Below are 16,598 nucleotides of genomic sequence, written 5' to 3'. Positions count from 1 at the left end.
AAGGGAGAAGGTGATACAGTTGATTCTCTAAAGTAAAAGCCATGAAAATTCAGATGATGGGTTATCCTCCAAAGTTTCCCCTACCTGCCCCATTGACCCTCATCTGCCAGGTGGTCAGAGCTGCCATCCTCTTTCTCTGTTCTCTTTCTAATCTAATCTCGAATTATTGCCCAATTTCCTTTGTGTCTTTTCATTTTAAAGAGCATGTTTAGAAGTCTCCAGAACTTGAACTCTGATATAGCCCTCTGCATTTTAACATGTATGTCCCAATTCTCCCACTCTGACTTTGATAATACTACTACACTGGATTGAGACCTCCAAATCCACCTACTTAGTCAACAACATTTTGTTAAGTGCAAATGTTATCCATGGCACTGTAGTTGGCCTGCTGGAGCTATAAAAATGAATTTGATGACCCTTCCTTCAAAGAGCTGGGACTAAGAGAACAAAAAGGATTGACACCAGAAAGGAGAACAAAAAGAAGCCAGTCCACATGAAACTGTGGAGTGGCAACGGGGAGATCACAAACATGTGCGCTCATATGGCTTTAATTTTGTGAATTCCTAGGAGGCAAATAAGTGCTGGAGAAAGAGTAGATTACATTCTGGCTTCAGCTGTTGGGAAATATTTGAAAGTACCCCTGTGAAAATGTCAAAGTGGACTCCACATATTTTTCCCCCAATATCAAGGAGTTCCATATTTTTTCCCCAATATCAGGAAGTTCCTAAAATCAGATTTAATTACTCAAACCTGAAAGGTCCTATCAACTTTTGACATAAAACATAGGTTGGGTTTTAAGTTATATCTGTAATTAAATAATGACTGTGGTTTTCTTTTCCCCCTTCTTCATGAGCTCTGTCTTGACTCTGATTTCTTATCCCCTTCTGTAGAATTAAGACCACCTCTGGGCACAGCTGTGAAGCAGAGGAAGGAAAGATAAGGAAAGAAGAAAGAACACAGATTGAGAGGACTTGCCAAGTGCCAGGTACTGCTTCATGTCTTACATATATTGTCTTACCTAATCTTCAAAGCCAATCTTGGATCTAGGTATTACTTCCTTTTCCATAACAGAAAGACAAGACTCAAAGAGTTTCAGAGCACCCCTGATTAGTCTGCTCCTTGATTCCACTGAGAAGTTGCCCCTCTTGTCACTGTATCATCTTGCCTTCTTTTAGAGCCTTCTTTCACTAACCCTTTACCATTTCTGTTCAGTCATTCTTACCTATCTTATTCTTACCATTCTTAACTATTCTTATCCATTTTTATGGATCCCGTTTTTACCTTGAACTGCACATAACCAAGATACTCCCTGGCAACAAATGGGCCTCTGCTTTGTACCTTGGCCTGCTGCAGCCCTTGTCTAACTTGGAAGCTATTCTCAGTTTTCCCATTTGTAAAATGATATAAGACTACCTTCCCTATAAGGTTATGAGGATTAAGTTGCGAGGAGTAAATATATGAAAATAGAAATGCCTGGAGTTTCTCCTTTTTCACATTTGAGCATCTCTGCTCCACTGACATAGAGTTTAAGTAGAAATGAGTTAACCAGAAAAATTCAGCCCAGCTGAGGGGTTAGCTTGTTGATATGCTACTTTTGCCTAATTAAAATATAAAAGATGCCACTTTCTTGTTTCCTTAAGGTGACTATCCCCATTGTAGCTGAGATGGCAGTAATGGTCTACACTGAGACCTGAGAGTGCTATAAGCCTGAAAGTTATTTTTCAGTTGTCACATTGTAAATAGTGAGGCATCTTAGATACCAGCCCTGAACCTGACTACAAATATCTTAAGTTACTATTACTTCCTCTTAGTCTGGCTTTCTTTACAATTTAAACAATGGTACTTACTTTCCCTTTAGTTTTCCCTTCTCCCGAAAAGCCAGTTTATAATATTAACCTAGCACTCAGTTTACACATATGGACATGGCAGGCAAAGATGCTTACTAAATAAAATGCTGTTGAGGAAACAGAGTGACCCAACGATAGAGAGTATTGTTACATTTAAATCTCTCTCTTTTTTTAAAAATTTATTTATTTGTTAGAGAGAGAGAGAGCGAGCGAGCACAGGCAGACAGGGTGGTAGGCAGAGGCAGAGGGAGAAGCAGGCTCTCCGCCGAGCAAGGAGCCCGATGTGGGACTCGATCCCAGGACGCTGGGATCCTGACCTGAGCCGAAGGCAGCCGCTTAACCAACTGAGCCACCCAGGCGTCCCTTAAATCTCTTTTTTATAAAGTACAATTTTAGGTAAGACAGGAATGTAATTATTTTGAAGCGGCTTTAAAAATGGTGGAACAGATGGCTCTGATTATCTCCAAGAGGCAAGGAATAGATTAAATAGTTTCGTCATTTCTTGTTTAATAGTCTTGGCATTCCTTATACACACTTGAGTTTTGAATACTCTGGCTTACAAATTCACAATCCCATGTTAAACCTTAGTTCATTCTCACGATCTGACCCTACTTTTATGCCAGTATTTGAGATTTATTCTCTTTGTCTCTGACTCACTTACTGGCTTTTCCAACATTTCATTTCCCACTTAGGCCTTGAAACTGGACTTCTGAGGACAGAAAGTACAAGGATCTCTCTGAGCATTCCTTTATATAAGAACCTTTCCCCCTACCCTCACTCCCCAGCTACAGCAGAGCTCTGTTCACTAAAGGAAAGTTTTATAGTCAAAACCTTTTTTTTTTTTTATCAAGTTAGGGTGGGTCTTGGAGAAGTAATAAAGTATCCTGGTCCAAAATAAAATCTACCCATACCACCTCTCTCCTACCAGGTTCTGCTATTTCTGGCCCTTACAAGAGCGGTCCTGGGAAACAGACTCAGAGAGACCAGTGCAGGAATTTATTATTAGGGCAGACTCTCAGAATCAGCACCAGGGGTGGGAGAGTGAAGCAAACACATAGATAGAGGGAGAGTTTGGGCTGGGATGCAATTTCAACAAGACTCAGGCCCTAAGGGTATCTAGAACTCGGATGGCACTTCAGAATTTGTCCCAAGGTGAAGATTTAGATCTTTAGAGCACAATAGCAATGAGCCATTGCTATGGACTGCCCTCAGGATGGTGAGGAGGGTGACCTTAGAGAAAGGAATTCTCTTTAGCCGAAGACAGTTTCTGTAGCCTAAGACAGTTTCTGAAAGCAGCTGGTGAACCTCAGAAGCTAGGAACACAGGTCCTCCCATTCTGACAAAGACTCCGAGCAACACAACACAGTGCCTACTAAACACACAGTGTCTACTGGGGTGCCACAGAAATTTTTCAGGGGCAGGAGCACCTGACTGGCTTAGCTGGTGGAGCATGCTACTCTTGATCTTGGGGTTGTGTGTTTGAGCCCCATATTGGGTGAAGAGATTACTTAAAAATAAAATCTTAAAAAAAAAAAAAGAAAGAAATATTTCAGGGACAGATAGCACAACAATGGTGATGACTCTTGGATTCATTCATTTTGGAGTTGTTTTCTTTTTGATGAGCCGAACTAGAATAACACTAGCCTCCTGGCTTCTGGGATGATACAGCAGTTGTGTTTATTAAATGATTCTAATTGTAAAGAAAAACTGCACACTATTTATGAATCAAAGTTTTAGTATAATATTGCAAGAAAGAAAGCCTCTAGGAGTTCCGTTCAACCATTTACTCTGATTAGGAACATTATGGAAAGAGAATGTTAACTAATCATTGTTAGATTAGCTACAAAAGAAAAAGAACAGCTTAAAATGACTCAGCTCTTGGCTTATGGGTGCCAGTCAACAAGGGTGAGTTTCCCCAAGTCCAAATCCCATGAAATTTTATCAGAAAACCACTAAAGCATTTTTTTAGGAATACTAAGTTCTTCCTTTTCATTGGGCAAAAAGTTTCTGCTTCAAATAAGACTCAGACAATTTTTATTTCACATTAATAAGTTATATTTCATTTACTCACTCTATCACAGTGATCCTTCCTTCACAGAGTCCCATCCCTCTTATCAGGCTGCTTGCAACTTGGACTCACAATTGGTCCTTGCATACCCACCCCATTCTTTAAAACCTAAGGAAAAAAAATCCATTCATATTTTATCCCCCATTCTTCTCTGATTCCTCATTGTTTGAACTCTGTTTCCAGATTTCTTCCCACTCTTCTCTTACTTGTTCAAGGCTCAACTGAAAAATGGTAAAATTCATTCCTGCAAGGTGTTCTGAGACTTTTTTCTTAATTCCTCGTGCAGTTTTCTGATCATGAACATTTCTGTGGTTGATCCATTCCTTTTTCCCTTTTCCCTGAAGTCTAATATTTTTTCTACCAATATTGCCTAATTTTTGTATTTATAAAAGCAATTAATAATTGTAACCATATATACACTGGAAGTTTTAATATTCTGATTTATGAGCAAACCTTGCACTACTACAAAAAGAAATTAATTGATTTGTACTAATTCTGAAAAGCAGTCTAATTGTTTGCGTACCAGGGTTGAAATACAACTAAAACATGTATACACATACATAACCCAGCATCAGCCAAGAGCTTCTTCCTATGGCTGCATGGGTGGGATGTGTTTTGACCCTACAGCAACTAGCAACCAGAAGGCAGAACTCTGTAACTTCACTTGTTTCTACAAGAAACCAAACCCAGCAGGCGATAAAGTCTTTGCTGCAAATTTGTAAGAAATCACATTGTACAGCAATGCAAAATTGCACACTCACACAAATCCTCAACATTTTATGTCCCCGACCCTCTCAGACCACATTGCAATAGGAAACATCTTTTTCTTTTCCCGAACAAAGTTCGCACTTTCTGGTTCTACTTTCACTCCAGAATTTTCCTCTTCAAATCAAATATGACCTGCCTCTGTAATGTAAAGCAATTTAACTCACGTCTTTTATTTGAGGAAGCTACTGGAGTCTCCCATGTCTAGAAGCTATCAAAAAAATTTCTTCTGAACAATGAGCATATAATATTTCAAAATTATTAAAGTATATAATATATAAATATAATAATGTAAATTTATTAAAATTATTAAAAATTATTTAATAAAGTCATCATCTTCAACAACAGCAATTTTAAAAAATTAAGTGAAATTAATCATTTTCTCTTTCAGAAATGTAAGTAGATGTTAGGGAAATTAGAAAAGAATCATATCCTCTCTCTCCCATTCTTTTTTTTTTTTTTTTTAAGATTTTATTTATTTATTTGACAGGCAGAGATCACAAGCAGGCAGAGAGGTGGGCAGAGAGAGAGAGAGGAAGGGAAGCAGGCTCCCCGCTGAGCAGAGAGCCAGATGCGGGGCTCGATCCCAGGACCCTGGGATCATGACCTGAGCCGAAGGCAGAGGCTTTAACCCACTGAGCCACCCAGGCGCCCCCTCTCTCTCCCATTCTTAAAGACACTCTAATGACAGTGATTGGCCAATCAGGGTGTATGTGGACTGACAAATATCAACATGCATACTTTCTGCATTTATAAATGCCTCAGAGAATCCAACTTATAGTCATACCGTGTCTTTTCTCCACTTGTCTCTCAGGCTAGATTCTTGGTCTAGAAAAGTGCAAGGACTAATTCAGGCTTTTCAGAGTTTCCTCCTACCACCTGTGGGTGTTCCAGGACCCCAAAATTCTTTCTCTTTCGCCATGTCTATTTGCCTTTGCTTCTACTTTATGTCAGAAATCTAAAGATCTATTCCTTATCTAGATTTTCACTGACATTCTCAGCAAAAACACTTAGCCCTCTGGCATTTATACAGCCCTCATGCCAAATAAACATAGTGTAATGCTTTAAGGAACTTTCTTATGCTCACACAAAAGTTGAGATATGTATTAGAATTCTGCCTTCCTACTTTTCTCTGTATTTCTGTATCAGGAATCAAAACACAGTTATTTTGTAATTAGAAGTATGAAAATGAACCAGCATAGGTCTTTTGAGTCAATAAGGCATTTTCAATTATTATCTCATGTGACCACCTGATCTTCTAGTGAGCTGAATATTGTCTTCACTTTATACACATACCTGGTAACTTCCCTGACAACAAGCACTGTCTCTGTCTATATTTCATCGGTGTACACATAATGCTTGGCAGAGTATGTGTCACTTTGTAGATTCTCAGAAATATTTGTTAAATGGATGAAAATTAGAAAACTAATGTTAAGAAATAAAATGAAACAAATATTTATCGAGTTCCCACTATGTGCTGATCACCAAGCTAAATAACTTCATATACATTTTATCTATGCAATATTCCTATAAGCTTGACCAAGTTCAAGAGCCAGATTGTGGAAGCTGATGAATACTCATTTGTTAATCTGAATATCAGTAGTACTTTTTCTACTATATAGGTTTGCCTCACTATATAGAATGCATTTCTAGATCTCTTCTGTATCAGCCTGCCTTGCAATTTAGTTCTTCTAAACAATATTTCTAAATCTTGGGTCAATATTTACATAACATTGAAGCTTTAATTTGAGGAAAACACCATGAATACAGATCTAAGTGAGAGAGCAAGGGGTAGGCTTAATTAGTTATTTCTGAGAAATAAAAAGAACAGTTCAGGTCCCAGGGATAGATACTGGGACTGATCTTACTGAATTTTGTTTTGTTTCTCTAAAAAAAAAAAACAATGTGCAGTAGATTTTCAGACATTGCAAGAGTCACATGCCAAGATAATAAATAAGTTGTCTCTCTGAAGGCTCAGTAAGGTATCTCTTTTGGAAAGAAAACATCTCAATTGTATCTAGCAGGGTCCTCATTTTGACAGCTTCATTATGTTTAGTACAAGGATTTATCAGTGTTGAGGACAAAAGAAAAAGAAAAAAAAGAAGGAGTGGTTCTGCCACCAGTCCACTAGAAGAGATTTTGGACCACATGAAATACACACACTTGTTCAGAGGTAGAGTCTATAGGAGAGAGAAGGGATAATTTTGGGATTAGTAGTCATTCCTTTTTCCTATGTCTTTACCTCTCTTTCCCTTCACTTCCTTCGGAACTTGAGACAGAGCCTTAGAAAATGAAGGCTTTTCAAGGAGCGGGGGAGAACAATTTTGCTGAATTTCTGTAAGATTGCAAGATACTAGTAGCACAGTAACACAAAGTAGTATCATTTTGTTACCCACATATCACATGTAATGACATGTAATGTAAAAGGAAGCAAGGGTATTTTTCCTAATTCATGAAGCAGCAGCCTAGGAGCCCTAGACCCAGGTGACCAAAATCTGAAGGATAGGATTCTTCAGAGATAGGATTCTGAGATAGAATTCTGAAATATAACTCTAATATAAAATATGATCTCTAATATATGAAATATAACTCCAATAACTCAAATATGACCTCCAATAACCCAATTCCTTGGTGCTGGATTTACTGCTCATTTTTTTAGTCATCATCTTACTTGCCTTCTTAGCAGTTCCTTCAGTCTCATGAAATACTTTTTTCTCTGCACCTGTAGGACAATACACTCCTAAAAGTCCTCTTACCTTTGGCTGTCTCTTAGTCTCCTTCACGAGTTATTCCTTTGCTTGATCTCCATGTCAAAGGATTTGATCCCAAATGCTACTCTGTCCTGCTACAAACTCTAAACAGAGAGAAAGGAATCTAAGCATACTAATAAAGAAAGTCATGAAACCACAAAGGAGAAGTTCAAGAGAAGAAGAAAGGAATAAAACACCTAGAAAACAATGAACAAAATAGCAATATGTAGACCCCTATCAATAACTGCTTTAAATCTAAATGAACCAAATTCTCTAACTGAAAGTCATAGAGTGACTGAATGGATAAAAGAAAAATAATCCATCTATGTGTTGCCTACCAAAGAGTCACTTCAGATATAAGACACACAGAGACTGAAAGTGAAGAGATGGAAAGATATTCCTTGCAAATGGAAACCAATAGAAAGCTGGGCTAGCTATTATATCACACAAAATAGATTTTAAAACAAAGACTGTACTAAGCGTACAAGAAAGACATTACATAATGATAAAGCCATCAATCCAACAAGAGGATATAACATTTCTAAATATTTAGCCACCCATAAAGGGACACTTAAATATATAAAGCAAATATTAACAGACCTAAAGGAATAAATAGCAATGTAATAATAGTAAGGGACTTTAATTACAATTAAATCCAATTACATCAATGGCAAGACATAGATCATCCAAACTGAAAATCAATAAAGAAATATTAGCCTGAATTGGCACATTAGACCAGATGGACTTAACATATAAATACAGAATATTTCATCCAAAAGGAACAGAATACACATTCTTCTCTAGTGCACATGAAATATTCTCCAGGATATACCATATGTTGGGCCACAAAACAAATCTTAATAAATTTAGGAAGAAGATGGAAATCATACCAAGTATATTTTACAATGGTATAAAACTAGAAATCAATTACAAGAAGAAAAGTGGAAAATTTACAAATATATGGAGATTAAACAACATCTCACTAAATAATCAGTGGGTGAAAGAGAAAAAAAAATACCTTGAGACGAATGCAAATGGAAATACAATATACCAAAACTTATGGGACACAACAATGGCAATTTTAAGAGAGAAGTTCATAGTGATGATGCCTACATAAAGAAACAAGAAAAATCTCAAATATTAACAATCTAACTTTATACCTCAAGGAACAAGAAAAGAACAAATGAAGCCCAAACTTAGTAGAAGAAAGGAAATAACAAAATCAGACAGAAATAAATGAAATAGAGACTAAAAGACAATAGAAAAGATCAATGAAACTAAAAGCTGGTTCTTTGAAAAGATAAGTAAGATTGACAGAACTTCAGGTAGACTCACAAAGAAATGAAAGAGGAGACATTACAACTTATACCACAGAAATGCAGAGGATCATATGAGATTACTGTGAACAGTTATATACCAACAAGTTTGATAATCTAGAAGAAATGGATAAATTCCCAGAAATATACACCTACCAAGACTGAATCAGGAAGAAATAGAATATCTGAACAGAGCTATTGTCAGTAAGGTGCTTGAATCAGTAATCAAAATTCTCTCAACAAACAGAAGTCTAAAATCAGATGGCTTCGCTGGTAAATTCTACCAAACATTAAAGGAAGAATTAATACCAATTCTTCTCAAATTATTGTAAAAATACAAGAGGATGGAACATTTTCAAATTAGTTTTATGAGGCCAGCATTACCCTGATACTAAAACCAGACAAGGATGTCACAAGAAAAGGAAATGATAGGCCACTATCATGATTAACATTTGTTAATCAACAAAACATTAGCACATTGAATCCATCAATACATCAAAAGGACCATATGGAATGATCAAGTCAAAATTTATTTCAGGGATGCAAAGATGACAACATCTGCAAGTTTATGTGATAAACCACATTGACAGAATGAAGGATACAAAATTATAGTTATGTTAATAAATGCATTTGGCAAAATTCTACATTAATTTGTGATAAAAAGTCTAAAAAAGTGTACTGTGCCTCAAAGTAATAAAGGTTATATATGACAAACCTACAGGTAACATCAGACTCAGTGATGAAAAGTTGAAAGTTTTTCCTCTAAGATCAGGAGTAAAGTAAGTATAGTATGTACTACTCAACGTGGTACTGGAAATCCAAACCAGAGCAATTAGGCAAGAAAAAGAAGTAAAGAAAAAATAAAGAAATAAAAGTCATCCAATTTGTAAATGAAGAAGTAAAAATATGTGCTGATGACATGATATTGTACATAGATAACCCAAAAAACTACACCAAAAAAAAAACCAAAACAACTGTTAGAATAAGTGAATTCAGTGAAGTTGCAGAATGAAAAATCAATGTACAAAAATCTGTTGCATTTCTACACACTAATAATGAACTATCAGGAAAAGAAATTAAGAAATATAATCCTATTCAGATTGCATCAAAAACAATCATATGCCTAGGAATAAATTTAACTAAAGATGTAAAAGGCCAGTACACTGAAAATTATAAGACCTTAATGAAAGAAATATAGGAAGACACAAATAAATGGGAAATATGTTCCATGCTTATGGATTGGAAGAGTTAATATTGTTAAAATATCCATAGAGCCCAAACAAATTTGCAGATTCAATGCAACCTCTATCAAAATTTCAATGGCATTTTTCACAGAAATAGAACAAACAACCTTAAAATTTGCATGGAAACACAAAATATCACACATAGCCAAAGCAAACATTTTGCTTACATAGCTCCATAAGAGCTTTATTATGAAATATAATTGGTATGTAATATCAATTATATACATACATAATGTACAACATAATGATTTGATATTTGTAAAGAATTTTTAAGTTGAGGATTAATATTTTGTATTAGAAACTTAAGTAGTTACAAAAAGTTAATTGTAGGTATATGTTATAAATATGTAACTTTAAAAATGAAACTGTTCTATCACTTTAAAATGTATTCAGTAGAATCTAAATACCACAGTGATTTGACACCCACCACAATCCATTTTTTAAAAAGATTTTATAAGTAAAAAATTTTACATTCTTTTAAAAAAGCAGTATGGTATTAGCATAAAAACAGGTGCATAGATTAATAGAACAGAATAAAGTTCAGAAATGAACCCACACATATATGGCCAATCAATTTATGATAAAGGAACCAAGAATATAGAATGGGGAAGGGATAGTTTCTTTAATAAATTTTGGGAAAACTAGATAGCCGTATGTAAAAGAATGAAATTGCACCATTAGCTTACACCATACACAAAAATTAACCCAAAATGGCTTAAGACTTGAATGTAATACATGAAACCGTAAAACTTCTAGAACAAAACATAAGTGGTGAACACTTTGACATCAATCTTGGTAAAGATTTTTTGAATTTGACACCAAAAGCAAAGTAAAAATAAATAAGTGGGGCTACATCGATTAAAAAGATTCTGCACAGCAAAGGAAACCATCCACAAAATGAAAAGGCAACCAACTAACTGAATGGGGAAAATATTTGCAAATCTGATAAGGAGTTAATTTCAGACTATATAAATAACTCATAAAATTCAATAGCAAAACAAACAATCCAATTTAAAAATGGGCAAAAGATCTGAATAAACACTTTTTCAAAGAAGAAGTACAGATGGCCAACAATTACATGAAGAGATATCCAACATCACTAATCATCAGGGATATGTAAATCAAAACCACAAGGAGGTAGTAGCTCACACCTGTTAGAATGGCTGCTATCAAACAGACAAGTATTTGCAAGGAAGTGGAGAAAAGGGAATCCCTCTGTGTATTGTTCATGGGAATATAAACTGGTGTAGCCACTGTGGAAAACAGTATAGAGGTTCCTCAAGAATAAATAAATAAATAAATAAAACTTCCATATGATTCAGCAGTTCCACTTCTGGGCGTTTATTTGAAGAAAATGAAACACTAATTTAAAAAGACGTATGCACTTCCATGTTCATTGCAGTCTTATTTACAATAGCTAAGATATAAAAACAACTTAGGTGTCCATCAGTGGATGAATGGACAAAGAAATGTATTACATATATGTGTGTATGTGTATATCTGAAATTTAGTGATACATATATTTTATATATATATAAACATATATTTAGTGATATATATATTTATATATATTTAGCTATATGTGTGTGTGTGTATGTATATGTGTGTGTGTGTGTGTGTGTGTGTGTGTGTGTGTGTGTGTATATATATATCCTGAGCTGAAACCAAGAGTCCAACGCGAAACCAACTGAGCCACCCAGGCACCCCAACCATATGATTGTTTTTAGAGGCAAATCCAATCATGTCACTTTAATATTTTAAGTTGCTACAATGTCACAACCTTTTTTCTTTTTTTTTGGATAAAATTCAAAATCCTTAACCTTCATGGTCCTCAACAACTAAACCCTAGGCTTATCTTCCCTTACTAGCTCCTACAGCACTCTAATGCTGACTCACATTTGGTTCCTTTAATGATCCTGGTTCTCTTTAAGCCTTTATCATAATCTTTCTCCCCATTGCAATCCGACATCTACCCCTTCATGGACTGGCTATTCTGATTCTGCTTCTGAATTGAAAGTAAGCATTATTTACTTAGGGAAAACTGTCCTTGATTCCTTAAAGTAGCTCAGTCCAATCTGTTCTTTGACTACTTAGACTATAAGATTTCATTTTTTCAAAGATTTATTTATTTTAGAGAGAGAGAGAGAGCGAGCATGTGGTAGGAGGAAGGGGTAGAGGGAGAGGGAGTCTTAAGCAGACTCTGCATTCAGTGCAGATCCTGACTCAGAGCTTGATCTCATGATCCCGAGATCACTACCTGAACTGAAACCAAGAGTTGAATGCTTAACAAACTGTACTATGAGCTTCTGCCCACCTGGAGGATTTCCCTTCACAACTATTTTTTTAGGGCCACTCCTGAATGGGGCTATAGTATTACAGGGGTTTACTTTTGGGTAGTGCCACCATATCATGCAGCAGTCTCTGTAAAGCAGGCTGAGATTTTTCTTTTTTTTCTTCTGAAGTCATCAGATCATAGAAAATATTTGTGGGTTGAGATAGGAGGTAATGTAGCAGCAATATGAGACTTGGAAGTCTGAGATACTTACTTACAGAATTAACTTGTGCTTCTAAGATTTTCTTAGCCTGATAATGAACAGTTCTACTTGATGACGGAGACCCGATGTATACATCCAACTTTATGGTTTGGTGAGTCAGACCCTGTTCAATTTGGGAAGCTCAATTTTCACAGTAATTTGGTTACCTCCATCAAGTGTTTTTCTTTCCAGGAGAACCCTGAGGCTAGCCAAAGGTTGTTTCTCAATAGAATAGTTATATGCAGAGAATGGTGGCTTTGTTCTGAAATCTTCAAGGTTTGTTCTGTGATTCACCATTAGAGACCTTCCATTAGCTTCATACAACATATCCATCTTCCATAGACACTTCTGACACCATCAGATCAGCTAGGTCAAATGAGCAAAGTAAGAGAGCCACTTGCATTACAGCCTGAACCTGTTCATAACTGTGTTTTGCTTTTGACTTTAGTCAATCCTGGAAGTCTTCTGGGTTACTCAGTAAGTAGATAGTAGTATCAGACCCAAGTGAGTATATGCTGCCTCAAAAATCCAAAAAGACATAAAAGGAAGGAGAAGTGAGTCGCAGCAACTTATCCTTCTTGACCCCTAAATATTGCAGCCGGGGGGTATACAAATGTGTACCCCTAAAAATTCCAGCCAGGGGGTATACCTATGTGTACCCCTAAAAATTACAGCCAGGGGGTATACATATGTCTAACAATGTCTAGAAAGGTTTAATTTCCTCTTCACAAGGTCCACTAAGCATGATAACATCAATGTAGTGGACCAAGGTATTACCTTGTGAATGAAGAAACAATAAAGGTCTCTTTGGATTATGATTATGACAAGGGATGGGGATTTGATATAGGTAAGAAAATTAGCATTTATTGCTGGCCCTTCTAGGTGAGGCAAACTGCATTTGCCAGATTAATAGCTACCACACCAGGGGATGTGTTACTGTGCTATGATGATTAAACCACATCTAGAAAAGCAGCTCTAATTTAAATCATCACCTAATTAAACTTGTTCTATGCTCTTGTTGTTCTTTAAGATTAATATGTCCTCTGCACCATCCACATAGGCAAATTAAAAGGTATTAATATCTGCTAATATCCCTCTATAAATGTGGCATTTCTTTTAGTTTGCTCTGTTGTTAGCTAGAGGTAGTCCTAGAAATTTTCATTAACTTTTCCTACCATAATAACCTTCTGTCTCCAGGTCAAGGGACAATGTGGGGATTTAGCCAATTGCTGAGTATATTTATTCCCCCCCCCTTTTTGTTTTTTAAGATTTTATTTATCTATTTGTCAGAGAGTGAGAGAGATTATAAGCAAAGGGAGAAGCAGGCAGAGGGAGAAACAGGCTCCCTGCCAAGCAAGGAGCCCTGTGCAGGACTCGCTCTAGGACCCTGAGATCATGACCTGAGCTGAAGGCAAGCATATAACTAACTGAGCCACGAAGGCATCCTGAGTATATTTATTCTAATTATGCATTCTGTAAGTGAGGAAACAACCATTGAGTGCATTCATTTAGGGAGCCTGCTATAAGATGGACATAAGCCAAACCCCATTAATCTTTTGATTTCATAATTGTCTAGTAATTTCTTTTTCACCAAGCACAATGGCTGTATGTCCCTTTGAAAACAGCCTAGGAAGAAGATTTACAATAAAACTTTTGGCAGTGTAGCAGGGCCTTTGCTTCAGGGGAGTGGACCTATTCATTATTAAATGGGTTTGAATCTGCAAACCGGTTCAAATAAAAGAATTCATTGGAGAACCGTAATTTGTGGTAAATCAAGTGAAACTTTTAGATTTAGAGCTTTTCTGCTTATAAAAATCAACTAAGACTTTAGTAGGTTACCTATTTATCTTTTCTAGGAATACCATAATCACTTACCTGATACCAAAGATCTCTGTGCATTAAAATGTACTAGTTTTGAAATTGTGGTAATTCTGACTTCATAGAATGAATTATACAGTGTTCCTTCTGCTTCTGTATTTGAAAGGGATTGTAGAAAATTGGCATAATTTCTTCCTTAACTGTTTGGTGATCTTCACCAGTAAACCCATTAGGACCGGCTGCTATCTGTTTTGGAAGATTATTAATTACTGATTCAGATTCTCTAATAGATACAGGCCTATCAGATTGTCTGTTTCTTTTGTTTGAGTTTTGATAGATTCTGTCCTGCAAAGAATTGGTACTTTCCATTAAGGTTATCAAATTCATGCACATAGAGTTTTATAAATTCTTTATTACTTGATTATCCTTTTAATATTCATGAAATCTGTATTAATGCCCCCTCTTTCATTTTTGATATTAGTAATTTGCATCCTTTTTCTTTTTTATTTAATTAACCTGCTAGAGGCTTATCAATTTTATTGATTTCTTCAAAGCACCAGCTTTTGATTTTATTGATTTTCTCTATTGATTTTTCTATTTTCATTTTCATTGATTTCTACTCTAAATCTTACTTATTTTCTTGTGCAATATTTGGATTTAATTTGCTCTTCATTTTCTAGTTTCCTAAGATGGATCTAATTTCCTTAGATGATTGATTTTGGATCTTTTTTCTTTTCCAATATACATATTCAATGCTGTAAGTTCCCCTCTAAATTTTGTTTTTGCCGCACCCCACAATTTTGATGACTGTGTTTCCATTTTCATTTACTTCAAAATATTTTTAAATTTCTCATGACATGTCTTTGTTGACCCCTGTGTCAATTAAAAGTGTACTGTTTATTCTCCAAATACTTGAGGATTTTCCAGCTATCATTCTCTTATTGATCTAGTTTAATTCCACTGTGATCTGAAAGCTGACATTGTAAGATTTCTAATTTTTTAAATTGTTAAGTTATATTTAACCTATTAAAGTTAAGTACATTACTTTTTTTTTTTAAAGATTTTATTTATTTATTTGACAGACAGATCACAAGTAGGCAGAGAGGCAGGCAGAGAGAGGGGGAAGCAGGCTCTCCACTGAGCAGAGAGCCCGATGCTGGGCTCGATCCCAGGACCCTGGGGTCATGACCTGAGCCAAACGCAGAGGCTTTAACCCACTGAACCATCCAGGTGGTTTAATTTATGTCCGTCTTTATATTTAAAGTGAGCTTGTCATAAACAATACATAGTTGAGTCTCTGATCCACCCTGATAATATTTGTCTTTCAACTGGTGCATTTAGGTCATTATTATAATGGTCTAAAGTGATAATTGATATAGGTGGATCAATTTCTACTATACTTGTTACTGTTACTGTTTTCTATTTGTTGCCTTTGTTCTGTTGGTATTTTGTTCTCTGTGCTCTTTATGCCTTTTGAAGATTTTTTTTTGGTAAAGATTTTATTTATTTATTTCAGAGAGAGAGAGCTCACAAGACAAGGGTGGGCAGAGGGAGTGGGAGAAGGAGGTTCCCCACTGAGAAGGGAGCCCGATGTGGGACTCAATCCCAGGACCCCAGGATCATACCTGAGCCAAAGGCTGATGCTTAATTGACTGAGCCACCCAGGTGCCCACCACTTTTTGAAGTTTTAATTGAGCATTTTATATGATCCCATTTTCTCTGCTCTCTTAGCATATCAAATATACCTCTTTTATTTCTTTATTCAGCAGTTACCCTAGAATTTGCAACTAATTCAAGCCCACTTTCAAATAATATTATTCTACCTCTCAAGTAGTGCAAGTGTCTTATAATATAATCTTAATTCTCCCTCCCATCCCTTGATGTCTATGGTTCATCCTTATGGATTGTGCTTTGTAGCTGGACCCTTAGAGCCATCTGGGATGTGAATCTGTTTATAGAGCTAGAAGCAGTGAGAGGTGATGGGAGTTGATGCTGAGGAGGATGTGCAGTACTGAGTAAGAGATCTTTTATAGTTACTTCAGACAAGAGGAGGTTGATCTCAGAAACTTGTAGAAATACTGATTTAAATGTCAAAGGGAACTGCAGAATTTGGATATTCAAAATTCTCAGCTTTATTAGAATTTGCCTATATGCCCTCCTCTCAAATTTGGGGGTTTCTTTCTTTTCCATTCAATTCCCTAAGAGACGCTGAGAAGTTATGAATTAAATTTACATTGTTATACAGCCTTTCTCTGG

General features: G+C 36.0%; 1 protein-coding gene across 2 annotated transcripts in view; it reads left to right on the top strand.

Annotated features, from left to right (window-relative positions):
- The window catches only part of LOC308340609 (uncharacterized protein), a 286,411-nt gene that overhangs the window by 3,349 nt on the left and 266,464 nt on the right, over window positions 1–16,598 (top strand). For both annotated transcript variants that reach the window (XM_080799917.1, XM_080799918.1), the window contains exon 2: window positions 891–985. In XM_080799917.1, coding sequence (XP_080656043.1) covers window positions 891–985 — 95 coding nt within the window. The remainder of the gene's footprint in view (window positions 1–890; window positions 986–16,598) is intronic.

This window comes from Martes martes (genome assembly GCF_963455335.1).
Source record: "Martes martes genome assembly, chromosome: 4".
Taxonomy (NCBI): domain Eukaryota; kingdom Metazoa; phylum Chordata; class Mammalia; order Carnivora; family Mustelidae; genus Martes; species Martes martes.
Note: the sequence above shows the minus strand (reverse complement) of the source record. Positions and strands in the feature narration are given on the sequence as shown.